A 19,578-nucleotide genomic window follows, 5' to 3' on the forward strand; every position below is an offset into this window, starting at 1 on the left:
TTACAAAACTCTCAAGTGCTTTGATGAAATATGGTTCAAACAGTCATACTTAGACTACTCTCTGTTTTCAAACAGTCGTACTTAGACTACTCTCTGTTCACGATACACCGAAGAGTATGAACTTAACGTCTTAGTCTATGCGGATGACTTGATTATCTCCGGCAACGATCATAATGCCATTGAACGATTCAAAGACTACCTACATGCATGTTTTCACACGAAGAATTTGGGCCCTCTGAAGTACTTTCTAGGAGTTGAAGTTGCCTGTGGACCAACTGGTTATTTCTCTGTCAACGAAAATATGCCTTGGATATAATCTCTGAGTCTGGTTAGCTTAGAGCTAAACCAATCAATACTCCCATGGAACACAAAATCACGGTTTGGCGCTGGCCAAAGAAGCGTTATTGGGCGATCTAGAACCGTACCGACGTCTGGTCAGTAGAATAATATACCTCAATTTTACGAGACTTGAGTTGTCGTATTGCGTGCATGTTCTGTTCCCATTCATGCAGCAACCAAAAGAAGCACACCGGAAAGCAGCTCTCCTGGTGGTACGCTACTTGAAGAAGAACCCGGGGCAAGACATTGTGATGATTAGAGATTGTGATCTCCAGTTGTACGGATGGTGTGATTCAGACCGGGCTGGATGTCCGTTGACTCGAAAAATACTTACCGGTTGGTTTATCTCCCTCGAAAATTCACTCGTATCATGAAAAATCAAGAAGCAACACATTGTCTCTCACTCATCAGTGAAGGTGGAATATCGATCAATGGTAATGATAGTTTGTGAGTTGACTTGAACTTTGTTCCTAAAGGAAATTTTTTAGAGTTTGGGCGTTGAACATAAATCTCCGGTGAAAATGTACTGTAATAATCAAACGACATTGTATTTTGCGCGATATCCAATGTTTCATGAATGAACTAAACACATTGAAGTCGACTGTCACTATGTTCGGGACGCGCTGCAGTCTGGAATCATACTTCCCAGTCATGTGTCTACTAGTGAGCAATTGACCGATGTGTTTACAAAGGCTTTGGGCAAATCACAGCATCAATATTTACTTAGCAAGTTGTGCATTCGAGATCCTGATGCTCCAACTTGAGGGGTGTATTGAGACTGAATGAGACCGACCAATTTGTCCGGTCACGTCGGTGCGTCGGTAAATCCTAAGTCGGTAGGAACTCTATCCTAGTATAATAGTAATAGTTATTTATGGTAAATTTGTAATTATGGTAAAATTGAATTTTTAGTTCTTTTAAAATAGGGTTACCTTATTAGAATAGGGCAAGGAGAAACTTACTTATATATAAGGAGGTCCTTATGATAAGTGAAAGGTAGAAAGAATTTTTCTATTTTTCTTGTGTCTCTAAATTTTCGTCCATGTCTCGATTTTAACAAGATGCTTTTAACATAAAACAATTCCTTTAGATGTCTTCCGCCCTCGTAATTTATTTTAATATAGATGATAATCAGCTCGATGTTGGCTTAAAATTCTTGATAAGCATGTATGTCACTAAAGTTGTTAAGATGTCGTTTTTTCCCAAGAAAATTAACATGGATGTCACTATGAAGTTTTCACAATTAATTGATGAAGCTCCAATTCTACTCACTGCTAGAGTAAAATTAATATATTTACACAATTAAGTCATTGAAAAAGTAAAATATTTGACTTTTCATAATAATTACTGATTGGTAATCTAGAAAATGGCAAGTAACTTAATATAATTAAATTGCTTGGATAGTGTAAAATTTTTCATATAGTAAATGTGCATGACTTAAATACGTTTTAATTTAATGTTCACCCACTTTAATTATCTTCCTCTGATAGATATGGTAAAACGACGTCTGAACTAACTTTTCATCCAAGCTTCTAGATTTTGTCATTCACCAAAAGGGTATCTTATTTCTTGATTCTACATTTCTGAGTTTCACTTTTAATTTTAGATAGATTTATACATAAATCACAAGAATTCACATAAAATAATCAAAATCTATTTAAAAATTCAGAAATATGCCGCAAATACTTTAATGACTGATTGCTTGTGAAATGAATTGGCTCCAGAGCTTTTTCAAATAAGCTTTTCCTTTTTTATTTGGTTTCCTTTTCTTTTTTCCCCCATTCAATAAGACGAATATGAAGTGTTAAAAATGGAAATTTTCCTGAAATATTCACTGCCAAAAGGGCAGTCCTTGAGTCCCAAAACGTTAAATTACCACAAAATTTGCAAAATTCAAGGGTCTCTTAATCAATAAAATCACGTTTAGCTTTTCAGAAATTAAATAAATAACAAAAAGTTTTCTCTACAAAGAAAGTAGAGTCGCGACTTATAACAAGTTATTAATTGGAAAAAGAAAATGGTAATCATCTAGAAGCCGTTTTGTATGTGCACACTTTTGTGTTTGATCATAACTATTTATATATCTTCGTCTCGATGATTTATAACTAAACCATGGAATATTTAGAAAAAAAATATAGGGCATAGGCAAAAAGAAATTTCTTCGTAGAAAATAATTTGCTTATTTAATTCAATAACTGCTAACTTCACTCATCATATACTTCCTTTGTTCGAGTCATAGTTAAAATTGATGCTTGATAACTTAAGCTCATCATATATATACTTCACTTGTCTAATTTTATTATGAATAAGATTTTTTCATATTTTTAATCTATCCAAAATTCCAAATGATACATACTTATTTACACATCATGTTGAAAATTACCATCAACCCTTTAGGCTTTAGCCTTTAAGACATCACTTGAAATTTATATTTAGTTATTTACCTTCTCATCTTCGCATTGCATATTACAAGAAAGAGATTTACAATTCCTTATTTCATTTTGCAAACATACTTACCGAGAAAGAGACGTAGATTATATACTTTAATTCTTTCTTATATTATCAGCATAATTTAATATTTACATTAATGACTTATTAATTTTTTATTTCTAATCCGTTGGTACTTGTCATAGAAAGTTATTTGTAATTTAGGGGGCAAAAAAGCCACCGCACCTGTAAGAGTGGTTGAGTTGGTTCAATAAATGATTTCCCACGTAGGAAACATGAAGTAGATTCGCCTCGTTAACAATCTTCTCAATCTGAAATTATCACACGAGACTTTGCTTAATGCGGGTTTCCTAATTTTACTGTATATATAAGGGAGAACCAAGGGCTTTTATAATCCTCACAAAAATTTCCAAATTAATATTAAAATTTTCAATTAATTACTTCTAGATCCTAATGTTATTTTTTAAAGTCAATTTTACTTTTTTTTTGTTTTTTAATTATTTTATTACATAGGGGTAGGGGAAGGGAAAATGCGGGAGGGGATTACAACATGGGGATTCGAATCCTCACTAACAAGGTGAAAGTTCATGTAGCCAACCAACTGAGCTACTAGATCCCCACGTCAACTTTACTTTTTATTCTTATGGTCTACTTTTTAAAAGCTGTCGAACACATACCTTATTTCTTCTTTCACTTTCTTCTATTGATCTTATTTATTATCCTAAAAAAACAATCATTTCTTCGTAAGATATTCTTGCTTCTTATCGCTCTCTTCTTTTTCCTTTTTCATTTGTTGCATATTATCCTCCAACTTTTTTTTCCTCCTATGATTGGTTCGTTGGTTGTAGATTCTCACATGTAGGTATTTCTTTTACTTTATACTTGCATCATTGAATTTGAGAATTTCTGAAAATGTATTTACTTACATGTAGGCATTTCTGTTACATTATATTTATACTTTACCGAGCTCATGTGTTTAAAAAAAATTGTACTAAAATGATTTTCAGGTATAATTTTAGAAATTATTTAGTCTAAACTAAGGTTAAAAATCACATTTAACCAGCATAAATCCTTAACACAAAATAATGAGTGCATAATTTAATAAGTATCAAAACAGATTTAGTTTTATCTATAAATAAAATCACACGCTTACAAATTCAAAAAAACATGAAAATATTTTTTGATATATAATTTTTGCAAGTTGTAATTATCCTATTTTATCATCTTAGCTTAGGATATCGAATCACTTGTGTCCCTTTGAGATTTGCTAATTTTTCTACTTAACTTTGTTCCTCATAAAATAAAGTTTTCGTTAAAAATCATCTAATTGTGTGATGAAGAAACTTTAATAATTATAAAACTTATTAATAAAATATTATTAACCTGCAAATACATTAAATTAGTTATCCGGTAGAAAAATGTACTCCCCCCGTCTCAATTTATGTGATATAGTTTGATTAGGCACCTAGTTTGAGAAAGAAAAGAAGGACTTTTGAAACTTATGGCCTAAAACAAGTCATATATATTTGTGTAGCCGTAAATCATTTCATTAAGAGTAAAAGGAAAAGTTTTAAGTTAGATTATTTCTAAATATAGAAATGTATCATTCTTTTTTGTACAGACTAAAAAGAAATGTGTATTACATAAATCGGGACAGAAGGAATAACAAGTTATACTTATTTAATAAAATATTATATTTTATATTTTGAGTTCCATAACTAGTTAAAAAAATAAATCCGCGTGATCATTAGGGGCTTTGAAATAATGCCCACACGGTTTCGTCGGCCCAAGAAATTCTAGTTAGCTCACCTAAGCAATGGCGTCACTAAATAATGTGTTTCATTACCTTCGTCCCCAAGAAAAGAACACAAATTTTATGCCCGTCTATTTCAATTTATATAATAATCCTTTTTTTAGTCGGTCATAAAAAAAATGACACGTTTTTTATTAAATAATAATTTAATTTAATATTTTATCTTCTATACTTAATGAGATAATCTATAATTATATATTTAATTTATTTTAGATCACAAGATTCAAAAATAAAATCTTTATTTCTTTAAGGAAGTGTCTAGTTAAACTACGTCATATCAATTGAGACGGAGGAAGTAGTAATAAAATTATTATAGTAACATTTCTATGAATATCAAAGAAACAAAAAGTTTAAAATTAAATTATTACATATATATATATAAAAATATCATTAATAGAGTTTTTTTTTTTTTTTTGCTAATTAAAAGGAGACAGGAGTATAACAAAGAAACGAATTCAACACCAAGCCATTCACGACATTCCAACGACGCCGCTCGATCAACCAAGAACCAAAATAATTTACAATAATTTTTACCGCAATAATTATAAATTTTTAATCTCTACCAAATTATTCTTCTTTCTGCAAAAAACAAATGTTGATTAAATTATTTGTTCATCATAAAATATTGTTAAAAATTAAGTCTAGTGAACCTTGAGTAAATTAGGAGTTTTGATTATTTATTGCGTGATCATTAATGTTTCACGAAACCCTAGAAAAATTGCACAAATTTCAATTTACCTGTAAATTCCTCACAGATCCCAATAAACATAACCAAATCCTGAAGGTACAAACGAACCAACCAACTATTTCATCATTATTAGAAGGAAGACAAAGCAGCCTAAACAATTTTCTTCTACTACTTTTTTTCTGGGCATCAAATTGTTTTTAGCGAGTTGTTTCCTCTCTCAGGTAAAACATCAAACACTTTATGAGCAAGATTTTGTTTTGTTTATGTGATTATTTTTATAATTCTTGTTGGTCTCTGTTGCTTTTGCTTGAAATTTGGGACACTCGTGACTTTTTTGTAACGACTTTGATGTAATGTTTTTGGAAATTTATCTGTTGGGTTTTTTGACTTTTCTTACTGTCTAATTTTGACTGTTGTTTAGTGTGAATGCAGGAAAAAATTGACCTTTGATTGTGATTTTGGGGTACAAACATAATATTTGGAAAAAGGGCTTATTTTTTTGGAAGATAATGCTATTTTTCCAGTTTTTGAGCTTTGGAAAATTTTGGGTTTCTGGAAATGATTGCAAAGCTGTTGCTTTGGTTGGTTACAGGGTGTCAAAAGGTGTAGAATTTCTTGAAATTGTGAAGTTGACTTGTCAAGATTGCGGTTGACATAAGGAGTTTCGGGTATTATTAGTTTGGGGCTAATAGTTTCTGGAATGTGTGAGAAGTTTTTTATTTTTTTTTCTACTTTTATTAATTGTTCCTTGAAGTTTCTTTTAGTTGACTATAGGGAGGAAGATCTTCTGGAATGTTGAATATCTTGGCAAACTTGAATCTTGTCAGATATATAAGATAAGAATCTCCTTTCACAATTGAGCAAGTAGTCTGGAGTGTGGGGGTTCTGGAAACAAGCATGTGCTTGTAAATTGATGGAGATCTGAAATTGCGAGATGTTTGTGTAATCAGGTTTCTTTTTCACCTTTCTTTGAGTGGGTCTATCCGAAACAACCTCTCTGTTTGTGTAAGGCCTGTGTACACTCTACCCTCCCCAGACCCCACTTGTCTGGGTGGTTGTTGTTGTTGTTGTTTGTGTAATCAGGTGAGAGTTGCTACAATTTGATTGTATTGCAAGGAGATCGAGCTCCTCACGAGCCTTACTAGTTGTTTGTGTGTTCTGGAGTGTGATAATAAGAAGTTTTGTTCTCAGTAGATGCTTTTTTCGTCATTTTAGTTTAGGGGTTGTGATTTTCGTTTAAACCTATCATGGATGAAGCTACGTGCAGCACGAATGCACTGCCTCCTTTTCTTACAAAGACATATGAAATGGTGGAAGACCCCTCCTGTGATGCCATTGTCTCCTGGAGTTCGAGTAATAAAAGCTTCATTGTGTGGAATCCTCCGGATTTTGCAAGGGATTTGTTGCCTAGATACTTCAAGCACAATAACTTTTCGAGCTTTATCAGACAGCTAAATACTTATGTAAGTGAGTTAGTTCCCCTCGCACTTTTGAAGTGATATTTTGTTTCTGTCATTTTCATCTTATTTGTTAGTATTCACATGCCTTTGGTTTCTTTTGTGCACCAGGGATTCAGGAAAATTGACCCCGAAAAATGGGAATTTGCAAATGAAGATAATTTTGTTAGAGGTCAGCCGCACCTTTTGAAGAATATCCATAGACGTAAACCTGTTCACAGTCATTCTGCACAGAATCTTCATGGCCTGTCGTCACCATTATCTGAATCAGAAAGACAAGGGTACAAAGAAGATATTCAAAAGCTGAAGCATAAGAATGAATCACTTCACTTTGACCTACAAAGACATAAGCAGGATCACCAAGGACTTGAATTGCAAATGCAGGTTTTGACTGAACATATTCAACACGTGGAACATCGTCACAAGACCATGCTCTCTGCTTTAGCTCGAACCTTAGATAAACCAGTACCGGATTTGAGTCACATGCCACAAGTTCAAGTGAATGACAGAAAAAGAAGGTTGCCGGGAAACAGCGGCTTCTATAATGACAGTGACCTGGAAGATACGCGAGGGATTTCATCTAGGGCTTTGGCTCTAGAGAATATGAACCCGTCCTCTCTTCTGACAATGAACGCAGAACTATTAGATCAGTTGGAATCTTCTTTGACATTTTGGGAGGATGTGCTACAAGATGTTGATCAAGCTGGGATAAAACAGAATTGTTCAGTGGAGTTGGATGAATCTACAAGTTGTGCAGATAGTCCTGCTATATCTTACGCACAACTAGATCTTGATATTGGGCATAAGGCTTCTGGAATTGACATGAATTCTGAGCCTAATGCAAACATTACTCTTGAGGTTGCGGGATCAGAAGATCAAGAAGCAGTAGCAGGGACAGCTACTCATGTCCCAACAGGGGTTAATGATGTATTTTGGGAGCAGTTCTTAACTGAGAATCCTGGTTCAGTTGATGCATCTGAAGTACAATCGGAAAGGAAAGACATTGGTAGCAAAAAGAATGAAAGCAAACCAGTTGACAGTGGAAAATATTGGTGGAACGTGAAGAGTGTAAATAGCCTGGCAGAACAGTTGGGACATCTTACTCCAGCAGAGAAAACTTAATTTGGTAGGTTATATGATAAATGCTTTATTCGCGGTGTTGCCCTTCTGGCTTGTTGTATATCTAGTGTACTAGTAGTTTTTATCAGGGGGGTAGATATACGTGTCGATGTATAAATTGATTTTGTTCTCACTGTGCATTGCATAATATGAGGGAAATTTCGAGGTTCTGAAAATTCAATTGCATGAATTCCATGTTTTTTGTTGTTTTTTCTCTTATTAACCTTGCTCGTTGTACTTCCATTTGTATACAATAATTTCTCTTAGTATTATTTGATTTAAAATCTCCACATGTTTGCAGTCTTCTGCGCTTAATTGATTTTAGTTGGTTATCTTGTAAGATGCAGTCTTTCTTATACCTAAATTTTACTTTATTTTAAGCTACTCTGAAATTATTCGATCTACACAATTTATTCTCCAATTGTCCTATGTCATGGAATGCATATGCACTCTAAATCACAATATTACTGAAATCCAGGCTTCTGGTTTGCCATTTTCGTGATAATAGTATGCTCTTAAGTTGTAATTATGTGTAGAGATGTTAAAGAGTTTTGTTTCTATCCTCAAAGGCACTTGGTTATACAATTATGGTTGAACTTCTAGCAGTTTCTCCTGGAAACAGGAACATATGCTGCTGTTTGGAAAAGACAACAAATGCTATTTTAGATACATAAACAAGGTTAGATTACAATTTGGTTTTGAACAGTGGAGCACAATTGTGTAGAAAATAGTCAAATACACACTCCTCTTTCTTCCCTTTAATTTACCCCCCTGCACTTTTCTATGCGTACATATTGTTGTAAGAGGGTCACTTCAGAGTATAGAAATTCTGTTGTGTCTGAAGCACAACAAGAGCAAAGCGAAATCGAAGAAGCAATATGGTGAAGGAAAGACATAGTACTTTGTCTTCCTCATCATCTTATTAGAATTTTCCTACTACCCCTAGCAGTGAACACAAAACTTTAGAAGACAAATAGAACATATTCGCTTTTGATGTAGTACCAGAGAGGACAAGAGGGAAAGGGAAGGGGAAGAAATGAGAAAAGGGTGAAGAGAGAGTGAAGAGGATATAAAGACAGAAAAAGAGTATGTGTAGCAGCAGATGTTTCCTGTGTGAAGAGACAGTGGAAAGTTCAGAGCATTGAAATATGCATTGTTCTATATCCTGGAAACCTGCGGCTTATTTACCAATAAATTTTTATATATAATTGGGTGATGCCAAGCAATCTGTAAGACATAATTAAAAATTGGAGATATCAGAAGATAAAGAAGAGTCTTAAGGCAACATGGAACGCCATACATCAGTGCCAGTTTTGGAGTATATGGAAGGAAATGAACTCCAGTTGTTTTGAAGGAGAAGCAGTTGCATTTCATCGTGTAAGACGCAATTGGTTACAGTTTTTGGCTTTCTGGTGTAAGATGTGAATCCTTTTGACACCTTCTGAATTGTATTGACTCTTTCAGTTGGTAGGGATTACAACCAATCAATACGTCAAATATTATTCAAGTCTGTTAAACAAAAATACACGAAGGTCCTATTTATGTGATACAAAGTATTGAATTTGAACAAATTAGAACACTTTGAAAGTAATAGAACTCTACCTGTACTGGAAAATAAAAGACTAGATAAAATTTCATCTCTAAAATGAGATTTATGTTTATTTTATTTCTGACTGATTGAGATATAAATAAATCAATATCTTCATTTTCCTCATCAGTTCTCTCTCCAAACTTAAACACAGAAATTTTCTATTGTAGCTCCTTCGTGCAAAAGGCAAGAAGAAAGAAATATGAATATCTAGAAGAAGGAAATTTTAAAAAATTATAAATTCAGTCTAAGGGGTGGATATTAGATACCTCACCAGTAAGATGGTTTGTGGTAAAATTGTGAAGTCTGGTTAGCGTTTTCTTCCCTGTATGTGTTAGTGCTCTTTATTTGTGGTTTTGCTTTGAACTTTGATTAAAAGAGATTTCAGATATCCACTGTACTGGCGAGTGGACATGACTCTTTATTTAGCAAATGCACTATTTTCTCTTATTAGCCTTTATTTTCTGTTGGAAGCTGTTCCTTTTACCTTTTGTTTAGTAGTTCAACGGCTGAGGTTGACATGAGATTCTAACCATAAACTACTAAAAGCAGCTCAAGTAAATGTCATCACTGGGGAGAGCTTTGAAAGTTGTTACTCCTATTTAAAGACAGAATATCAGATACAAAACCTGAATTAGCATTATGTTGTTTTAATGTCAATATTCATCATGGGAGAAAGATGAGGTTTGCATAATTCATAAGGAATTCAAATCTTTTCAGTTTCTTGTTTCATTTCAGATTCTGGAAGAAAGTTTAAGAGAGCCTACCTATTTGGCTTGGTGTTCAGCTATTTTCTTTTTTTTTTTGGAATAAGAAGAGGTAACAGGCAAAATAACATAGAATTGTTTTTTTTTTTTTTTTTTTTTTTTTTTTGATGAAGTAAGAGGTTGTATTGAAAAGGCACATCAAGAAGACGCAAGAGAGTTACAAAGAAAATAGATGATAACTCCGGAATTGCAAAAAAAAACAAATGAGATCTGGGAGTCAAAACCTATAGCAAAAACTCAAAGCTGTTAAGCAATTGAGAGGGAGCTAATGAAATCTACAAGGGAAATCACATCATTTACAGGGGAATATTTGCTTCAACTAAACAGAATAACATAGAATTGTTTCCTCTCGGACTCAGGTATTCTTGGCTGGGATGAAGTCATTTCATCCATAATTTGCTTACAAATTTTTCATGAAACCAAGTGAAAGCAAGAATGTGGTTTCTTCTTTTTCACCTTTGTGTGGTTTTTCCGTTTCCTTTTATTATCCGCTGATTGTTACATCTTAAAAGCACTCCATTTCTCTATCAGGGAAGTTGTCAAAGGGGCAAAACTAGTTGCATCCAACATTCTACTAACTAGTTGCATCCAACATTCTACTAACTTAAAAGCTTCTTTCTTGTCCGCGGAAGTTTCAATAGTGACTAACTGTCGTTATTAGAGTCGTAGACTAGAAGGTTAGGAGTGAATAACAGAAATCTTGAAGTCAGATCTCTACGCTTATATCTCGTCTGGATAGATAGATCTCTAATGTAATTATTAGGTCTCTACACCCTATCATGCTTTAGCTTGTAAACTTTGCAATGTGAACCAGTTCCATTTCTTCAACCTGAAAATCCTCTGTTTCAGATTAATATACCTGGTGTTCCACTTTGCATTTATTCATGAAATGCCTTAGTAATAGGTTAGGCAAATTTCCTCCCTGAATGCAACATTACAACTCTGACTTGTAGATCATTGCTGGATCTTTGCTCTACACCTCTTTTCGAGAACCAAAGAGGGTGATGTTGCTGCAAATCTATTCAATAGCTCAAATTATGTCCTGGGAGGAAGAAACTGATAAACTTCTTCACTGCATTACTTTTTGAACTAGTAGAAGCCTCTGTAAATATACATTGCATCTTAATATTCTGTCAGAGTGAGCCTTATCGACCACCGTGGCCAGCTACAGCTTCTCACTTGTATGTGTTTGTTACGATGTCTGCACCTTTGACAAGTTAGAAACTTTTAAGACCTAAACTAGCCTATAAAATAACGAGTTCCAATCCTGGTCGGTGTGATCAAAGGTATTTGTAGAATGGGCTTGTGTATGTGATCCGTAGGTTTAGTGGAACACTGGAGGATAAAACAGCTGTCAAGATTGCAAATCGCGATGCTAAGAAGTGCTTTGTGGCTAACGTGCTGCATAAAACTTTATGGGGAAAGGGTGCTAGTGGCTTATCTAAAGTTGTGGAAAGGTATATAGAGCCTTGGAATCAGCTTTTCCTGATGAAGCTAATATGAGCTATGACTCAGAGGCAAAGGCATCAATACGAGCTTCATTTACCTCGGATTGTTGTTATGGTTGATGTAAATTGCTTAACCGTGATTTCTAGGTCTAAGACAGATATGTATGATTGCCTCTTAGTCCTCTTAATCTCGGTTTAGCTTGAGCAGATACCAAATCTGTTGAATCTGCATAGAGACTTTGCTCCAATAACAGTGTGATGAGCTAAATGTAGAGTTGAGAATGTAATAGAGTGTTTTTAGATGGTACAATTTTATTTTTTTTGACAAGTAGATGGTAGTTTCTTTTCTTCTAATCTGAAAATGTTTTATGATTTCTACTTGCTAAATTTTAATCATGGAAATGTGGGAGACTGCCATGCTCTGGACGATCTTTAAAGCTGAACTTCCTTTCCTGAAATGTGGCCAAGCCCCAAGGATGCCTTGGGGCCAAAAAGGATACCTCTATGTTATGTTGGTGTGTAGCAGGCTATAATGCCAAAGCCCCTTTTTCTTTTCATTTTAAGAAATGTTAAATCTGTTGCTGCTGCTCCTTTTCTTTGACCCTGACATCCTAAAGTGGTGGTTCTTTGTCTGAAGGCATCGACGAGTAATAGAGTAAAAGGGATTTGCAGAGGTTTCTTTTTGCTATGTAGCTGAAAGTCATCTTTGTTTTTTTCCAACTAGATTGCATATTTAACACTTCTGTCAAGAGGCCTCTTAATTGTCCCCAAAATTGCAGTGTTCTGTAATATTCATTAGAAATTCTACCTTTGATGCTATGGTATTGTAATCTGAAACTTATTAGTGAGATGTTGATTTCTCACAATCTTTTTTTAAAAGGAAAAAAAAAAAAAAAACAATGGTGATTGATTATCTTAATGTATGTCATTTTTTTGTCAGGTTCGTCCTCATTTACTTGAAATTTTAGTGCCTGATCTAGGTGTGTGATGTATCGCTAGCTCTTTGCTTCCTTGGCTATGTAGATTGTTCATTTTTGTCTGGACCTCATTGCAAAATCCACCTTGATCAATGAGAAGGTCTCTCAATAGGTTTATGCATTAGTTAGCTGCACCAAGTTTCTTATGCTCTAAAATTGAAAGTGTCTGGGATTCCTGTGGTGCTAAAGGCAGCTTGGTATATTTATCAGTTAACTTGTCACTTTTTTCATAGTGGAACACTTTTGTGCACCAAATAGCATAGGTTATAAGACCAAGTTGCGGGGGCTGCTATTTTCAAATGTGGGGCTCCTTCTAGAGACTGGTCTTTGTTTAAGATCACTGTCTTTTCTTCCTGTTAGAAGCTACATCTCTGAAGTTGTGCAATTCAATCTTGGTCAAAATTTTGTCAGGCCAGAAAGCAAATTTAGAAAATTCAGAGCTTGTTGGGGTTTTGGAAAGCAGGATTCAATCACGAATTCTTGTAATTTCATCGTCGTCACCCCAACGAAACACCCATCACCAAAAAAAATAAAATAAAAAAAAAAAATGAAAAGTTGAACAATTCGCGAATTCTTCTAATTTCAGACTGCCAATATAGTCGGTCTCTCAAGCCAAATTTGTCTGGCCCAGTGATCATTTCCAAGCACACCTGATCCAATTTTTTTTGAGTTTTCTATTTGAGCTATTAGATGCTACCTAAGTTATTAGTACCAACTATTTGTCGAAGTTTACTAGACCAAGAGCCTGTTTGGATGAGCTTATTCTAAGCATAAGCCATAAGTTAGGAATTGTAGCTTTTGACTTATTTTAGTTATTTTAACTTAAAAATAAATACTTAAAAACACGTTTTTACTTTATCCAAACACTATAAAATGGCTTAAAAACACTTAAAATAAGCCAATTCAAATGGGCTCCAAGTGTACGAATACAATAGCAAAAGCACAAAAATATTACTGTATTAGGATTATGGAGAATAAAACTAGAGTCAGATATATAAAAGTCTAAAAATCAGAAAATATGACAGGCAAAATGTGTACGCTCCATCAAACACATACGGCTCCTAACAATTAGCACCAAAATACATTGTCAATGGCATCAATCCTCTCCTTTATAGAAATAGCCACTTCCATGTCCCAACTCCACCAAGCTCACGCTTTCATGCTCAAAACTGGCCATTTCCGCAACTCTTTTGCTGCTAGCCGCCTTTTAACTAAAGCCACTATTCTTCCCATTTCTTCACCTGATACCCTTTCATATGCACTCTCTGTTTTCACTCACATTGAAGAACCCAACTCATATATCTACAACACTATAATTCGTGCTTACTCCAATAGCCCCTTTCCACAACTAGCACTTATTATATTTCTAAAAATGCTAAACTCTGTAAATAAAGTTTTCCCCGATAAGTACACTTTTACATTCATTGTAAAAGCTTGTGTTACTATGGGAAATGTTAAACAAGGTGAACAAGTTCATGGGTTGGTGAAAAAAGTTGGACTTGAGGAAGATGTGTATGTGTATAATACATTGATTCATATGTATGCGAAATGTGGGTGTTTTGGTGTTTCGCGTGGTATGATTGATTGTTTGGTTGAAGATGATGCTATAGCGTGGAATGCGTTGCTGAGTGTGTATGTTGAAAGGGGTTTGTTTGAATTGGCACGAGAGTTGTTCGATGAAATGCCTGTGAGAAATGTGGAATCTTGGAACTTTATGGTTTCTGGGTATGTGAATGTTGGGTTGGTGGATGAAGCAAGGAAGGTGTTTGATGAGATGTTGGTGAAAGATGTTGTTTCTTGGAATGTTATGATTACTGGGTATACTAAGGCTGATAAATTTGAGGAAGTTTTGTCTCTTTTTGAGGATATGTTGAGAGCTAAAGTGAAGCCTGATGATTGTACGCTTGTGAATGTGTTGTCGGCTTGTGCTGGTGTTGGATCTCTAAGTCAGGGAAAGTGGGTTCATGCGTTTATCGAGAGGAATGGGATTGAGGTTCATGATTTTCTCGCTACCGCTCTTGTGGATATGTATTGCAAATGTGGATGTATTGAGAAAGGTTTGGAGGTGTTTAATGGTACTTTGATAAAAGATATTAGTACTTGGAATGCAATGATTGCAGGGTTAAGCAACCATGGGTATTTGGATGATGCATTAAAGACTTTCGATGAGCTTCTTGCTGATGGTATCAAGCCCAATGAGGTCACTTTTGTAAGCGTTTTGTCTACTTGCAGTCAAGGGGGCTTATTAAATGAGGGCCGCAGGATGTTTGATCTCATGATTAATGAGTATAAAATTCAGCCTACGCTCGTGCATTATGGTTGTATGGTTGATTTGCTTGGGCGGTTTGGATTATTAGAGGAGGCTGAAGAACTCTTAAGCAAATTGCCGGTGAAAGAAGCTCACGCTATCTGGGAGTCCCTCTTGGGTGCTTCCAGAAGCCACAATAATGTAGAATTGGCAGAACGCATCGCTACCAAACTTTTAGAGCTTGATCCTCGAGACAGTGCTGGTTATGTTCAACTAGCAAATGTCCTTGCATCTATGGGGAGATGGGATGATGTTAGGGAAGTGCGGAGAAAGATGAGGAGTGAAGGGGTAACTAAAGAGCCTGGTTGTAGCATGATTGAAGTAGATGGAGTTGTTCACGAGTTCTTGGCTGGTGAAGGCATAATACTGTAACAAGGACAAAAGACTTCTTGTACAAGGCCAACAATGTAAATTAGTAATGGCTCTACATGCACTGCATCTAGGCTTCAGAGGAAGCTGAATTTTCCATTTGTCACAAGTGCTTGTTATTACTGTGGTACTATTTTGCTGGCCTGCTTCTACTACAGCCTGCAACTGATTCCCTTAAAACTCTTGTATTTTTCTGGCTGCCAGATGGAAATTATGGTATGTAGACTTACTTGAGTTGTAGCAAGACCTTAGGAATCATATATGATGCAAACTGTTGAAATGGGTGGAGTTTGTCTTCTTTATGCAGACCAAAACTGTTGCTCATGTTGATAGAAATAGCTCTCTTGATAAGAGAAGCAAACAGTTTGTTGTAAACTATAACAAGCACCTATCCTAAACTTGTGCTAGAGCCTAGAAGCAGCAATAAAATCTGTGTTGTAATCTCGGAACTAAATTTATTATTCCTTTGCAAGAATTTTCCTGCTCATAATTTACACTGCAATTCTTATCATTCAGGTACTTTTTTTTTGTAAGTTTCTTATCCATTAGTTAATGCATTGGTATCCATCTGCAGATGGAAGTTCTGGCTGCCAGATTGCAGTCGCAATTAAACTCAAGAGAGCTAATACATCTTGATGAACATGAATTACTTTGTTCATTGCCCTGGAAAATATATAAAACATCATTGCAAATTTCAAAAAGCAAAGCTTGTGATTCCAATTCCTTTTTCCTCATTTTAGTATTAAAGTACATTATAATTTTAAAAAAATTAACATACTCCTAACAGAGGGTAGTACCTAGAAGTTTTTTACATTTGGATTAAGAAACTGAAACTAAGCAATTGTTAGTCATCAGAACAACAGCATTTCTGTAATTCTGCTCCAATATTGACCTGGTTCAGCTCAAACCATACCTGCCGAAAGACCTTGATAATGAGGTCATGGTATTCATCACAGTTGAGTGTTAGATAACAAGCCAATAACTCTTCAAGCTCCTCTGAGCTTTTTATCCCTCTCTCTGTGATCATCTCAATCATCGAGTCTCTGAAGTCGCTGAAAGGGTCATATGAACTCTTCATAATAGCATAGCTATCGAAAACTGTCCTGTCTCCTCCCGATCTTTCCTTTGTCTTCTGTCTCATCTTCATCTTTGCTTTCTTCATGTCTTCAAGAGCTTTGATTCTGCATTCCATCTTGGCTGTTGTTCTTGGTGAATATGCTCTGACTTTAACACCATGTTTTCGTCTTCTCTTCTGGTTTATGTACACTGATTTTCTCTGCTGATAGCCACTTTCCTCTGACATATCTTTGATCTTCATGTCTTTCATCTCAAGGCATTCTGATTCAAATTCTTCTTCAGACAATGCATCCACTTCTTCCTCTAGATTCAGAGATTTAAACATCATGCAACTTTCCTCGATTGAGTTCAGACTGGAATCCGTGTAAGACAGACTCCTCGTCTTTCTTGAACTATAGGCTGTTGATTTCTCCTTCCCCCTTCTCATTACCTTCTCATTCTCGGGCTGTATCTCGAATATATCTTTCTCTATCACCTCTGGTGCTATTTCTTCCTGTTGATCAGGTTCTCTAGCATTTTCCGCTATTCTTTCCTCCAAAGCTTTTCTGCTAAGTTTCCTCAACTTGTCATCTCTGATAGAACTCCTCTTTCTGTTGCTCAATTCTGCTTCATTCTGTGAAATGCAGATTTTCTTGGGCTTTTCCCGTAACTTTCTAGAAACCATATCATTAAACATGTGAGTCTCTTCTTCTCCTAAAGTACTCTTGGAATTCCAGGATGAAACTTGATCACATTCATCATAAGAACCACACCAGAGAGGGTTCTGAATCTGTTGATTCTGTTCATGAGCTTCAAATCCGTCTTCAGTAAAAGAAAGCCTCCAATAAGGATCATCATCATCATCCCCACCATAAAATCTTCCTTCTTTCAGACGAACATCCGTCCGCGAGGTGAAAGAAGTTGAATTCACCTTGCCCTTGTGCTTCATCTTTGCTGCTTCTTGATGCTCACCGTTGCTATCCTTCTTTTGCTTGAATTTTGACAGCCAAGAAACAGGAAAAACATGAGTGATCAACGAAGATGAAGGTTTGTTTTTTCCCCACTTCATCTTTCACTAGGAAAAAACGAAAAAAGTTGAAATCTTGGAATTATGCTAGTAGTGTTTTTGTGAATGATTTTGCTTGGAAGTTTTGGAGAGGGTAAAAGAAGTGAAATAGAAGCAGTTAGGGGGCAGTTAGACTGTTAAATAGGGAAGTGGGATTCATGTTGGAGAAGGTGTCCACTTTTTTAGGTATTGTGTTTGCTTTTTGGAAATGTATTTACTATTTAGTTCAAAAGAAAGGCCCGCCATTTGAAAATCTTGTGACCACTTACCCACTTCCCCCACTTTCTAGTTTTCTGCAGAAATGCTGTTCTATCTTGAAGGAACCAAATTCACTTGGTCTCCTACCTAAAGTTATTACCCACAAGTACTTTAAAAGTCTTTTATTTTGTAGTACTACCATTTTTTAAATAGAATTTTACTTATATATTTACTACATCTTCAAAAAATTTACACTATATATATATATATATATATATATATATATATATATATATATATATATATTGTAACAATTAACCTGTCAATGATGGAAATTAACTCTTTATTTATAACTACCAAGGCTCATAATCTAATGGGAATAAGTGAAATTTTACCCTCGATAAGTGTAGGTTCGATTTCCTTTACCCCATTCCCTTTCCCTTTATGTGATCCCATTGTGATGGAAAGAAAAAAAAAAAAAAAGAGAGGGTAATGGAATTCACATATATGGGTGAAAATGTTGCAAGTTTTTTTCTATCATGATGTTGAAAAAATATAGAGTTTATTTATATAAATTATAAATTCAACATGTTTTTTATGTGCCGACTAAAATATGACCCCTAATTTGAGGGAAGGAAGTTTGGTGTAAATGGCGGTGCCCATATGCTATAGTAAAGCATACTATAATAATAATAATTGGATTATGAGAGACATTTCTAAGTATTGTTAATGATAGGTATTTTCGAGTAGTGAGACTTACACTCATTCATATTAGTTCATTCAAAGTTTCTTAGCTTTATGCAAAAATTATTGAGTGAATCATATTTTTATCAGAATTGAGGAGTCAATGGAGCACATTAACGACAAGATTGAATACCCGGATCAAATCAGAGGAAATTTAGTCCGAACTCCAAACTTGTGGAGAAGATTAGACGTCCAAAACCTTGAACATTTAGCCAACTCCTTATGAATTTATTACTTATCTTATTTCTAAAGAGAAAAAGTATTTTGTTTTATAGATATCACGAGCATACCAAAATTGTATTTAAATGCAGGTCATATGGGTAAAAGTTACAGTACTAGTTTGATGTGGAGGTGGTAGGGCACATACTAGGGCCCAAAAGTTTGCACTTTAGTTCTACCTTAAACATGATTTAGCTTTGTCTTTCTTTTGTAGATTTAGGTTCTTCTTTTGCTTTTAGCTTTGTCTTTAGTAACTTCCCCTTAACTATGGCTAACAATGATGCTCATTAGGGATTTTTACACAGTTTGCGTGATTGAGACTTGCATTATTTTAGGTTCAACTAGCAAATTATGGGCCAAAATTGCTTTGTCTTTTGAGAATGGACATTGGCTTCAGCAGGGCAGCCAATTTGTACTAATTGCTTTTCTTCTTGGCCCAATACCCAAGGTTCCTAAAGACTCTCCAAGTTATTAGTAGTGATAATCCTTTATACAAACACATACACTAATTCGTTTATAACCATTGATATCCAAACTTTCCAAAATCGATTAATTCAAATTCACGTTGGGTAGGACACATTAAAGAAAAAAAAACTTTCTCTAATCAAGGACGACGGGATCTCATCCATCCCACTATACCCATGGTGATCACATAAAAAAAATCATCCTTTCCCAGCTACTAGTTTTTTCTTTTGAAGAAAACAAAGTTCTACGCACCAGAAGAATGTGATATGCAAGCATTCTTCTTTTCTTTTCTTTTTTTGTGAAAATTTTAGTTGTAGCTCTCTTCGTTCCAATACGTAGTTACTTTTCGCCTTCCAATAATCAAAAAAAGGATTTTGCTAATATGACAAAAGTTATAAGTTTAGCTCACTTAAGTTGGTCAACTTTAAATTTAACTAGTATACGTACCCGCGCGATGCGCGGATAGTTTAAAGAAAAAATGAACGCAGAGATAATAGAAACAAATGTGT

At 34.9% G+C, this 19,578-nt stretch overlaps 3 protein-coding genes across 7 annotated transcripts; 2 read left to right on the top strand and 1 right to left on the bottom strand.

The window, feature by feature from the left end:
* Positions 1–5,051: 5,051 nt before the first annotated feature.
* Positions 5,052–10,674, top strand: LOC132622551 (heat stress transcription factor A-4a-like). Of its 5 annotated transcripts, none has more exons than XM_060337160.1 (3): positions 5,052–6,751; positions 6,857–7,871; positions 10,333–10,674. In XM_060337160.1, the coding sequence occupies exons 1-2, from the start codon at positions 6,536–6,538 to the stop codon at positions 7,865–7,867; spliced, it is 1,227 nt and encodes a 408-aa protein (XP_060193143.1). In that variant the 5' UTR covers positions 5,052–6,535; the 3' UTR covers positions 7,868–7,871; positions 10,333–10,674. The 5 variants fall into 5 exon arrangements, with proteins under 5 accessions (XP_060193143.1, XP_060193145.1, XP_060193142.1 ...); XM_060337162.1 differs by having other exon boundaries at positions 10,337–10,674; XM_060337159.1 differs by lacking the exon at positions 10,333–10,674 and having other exon boundaries at positions 5,052–5,509; positions 5,710–6,751; positions 6,857–8,083.
* A 2,888-nt stretch (positions 10,675–13,562) lies between these two features.
* On the top strand, positions 13,563–15,840 carry LOC132622549 (pentatricopeptide repeat-containing protein At4g18840). Its single transcript, XM_060337156.1, has one exon. It carries the CDS (start codon positions 13,735–13,737, stop codon positions 15,322–15,324), a length of 1,590 nt encoding a protein of 529 aa, XP_060193139.1. The 5' UTR covers positions 13,563–13,734; the 3' UTR covers positions 15,325–15,840.
* A 166-nt stretch (positions 15,841–16,006) lies between these two features.
* LOC132622550 (transcription repressor OFP5) lies at positions 16,007–17,596 on the bottom strand. Its single transcript, XM_060337158.1, has one exon. The coding sequence runs from the start codon at positions 17,444–17,446 to the stop codon at positions 16,166–16,168; it is 1,281 nt and encodes a 426-aa protein (XP_060193141.1). The 5' UTR covers positions 17,447–17,596; the 3' UTR covers positions 16,007–16,165.
* Positions 17,597–19,578: the final 1,982 nt, after the last annotated feature.

The sequence above is a fragment of the Lycium barbarum genome, chromosome 12, assembly GCF_019175385.1.
Source record: "Lycium barbarum isolate Lr01 chromosome 12, ASM1917538v2, whole genome shotgun sequence".
Classification (NCBI taxonomy): Eukaryota; Viridiplantae; Streptophyta; class Magnoliopsida; order Solanales; family Solanaceae; genus Lycium; species Lycium barbarum.

Bases quoted from the DNA above. Each gene is read 5' to 3' on its own strand.
- LOC132622551 (XM_060337160.1), top strand. From the start codon at position 6,536: ATGGATGAAGCTACGTGCAGCACGAATGCACTGCCTCCTTTTCTTACA. The intron at 6,752-6,856 runs GTAAGTGAGTTA...TTTGTGCACCAG, and splicing joins TCAGACAGCTAAATACTTAT to GGATTCAGGAAAATTGACCC.
- LOC132622549 (XM_060337156.1), top strand. From the start codon at position 13,735: ATGGCATCAATCCTCTCCTTTATAGAAATAGCCACTTCCATGTCCCAA.
- LOC132622550 (XM_060337158.1), bottom strand. From the start codon at position 17,446: ATGAAGTGGGGAAAAAACAAACCTTCATCTTCGTTGATCACTCATGTT.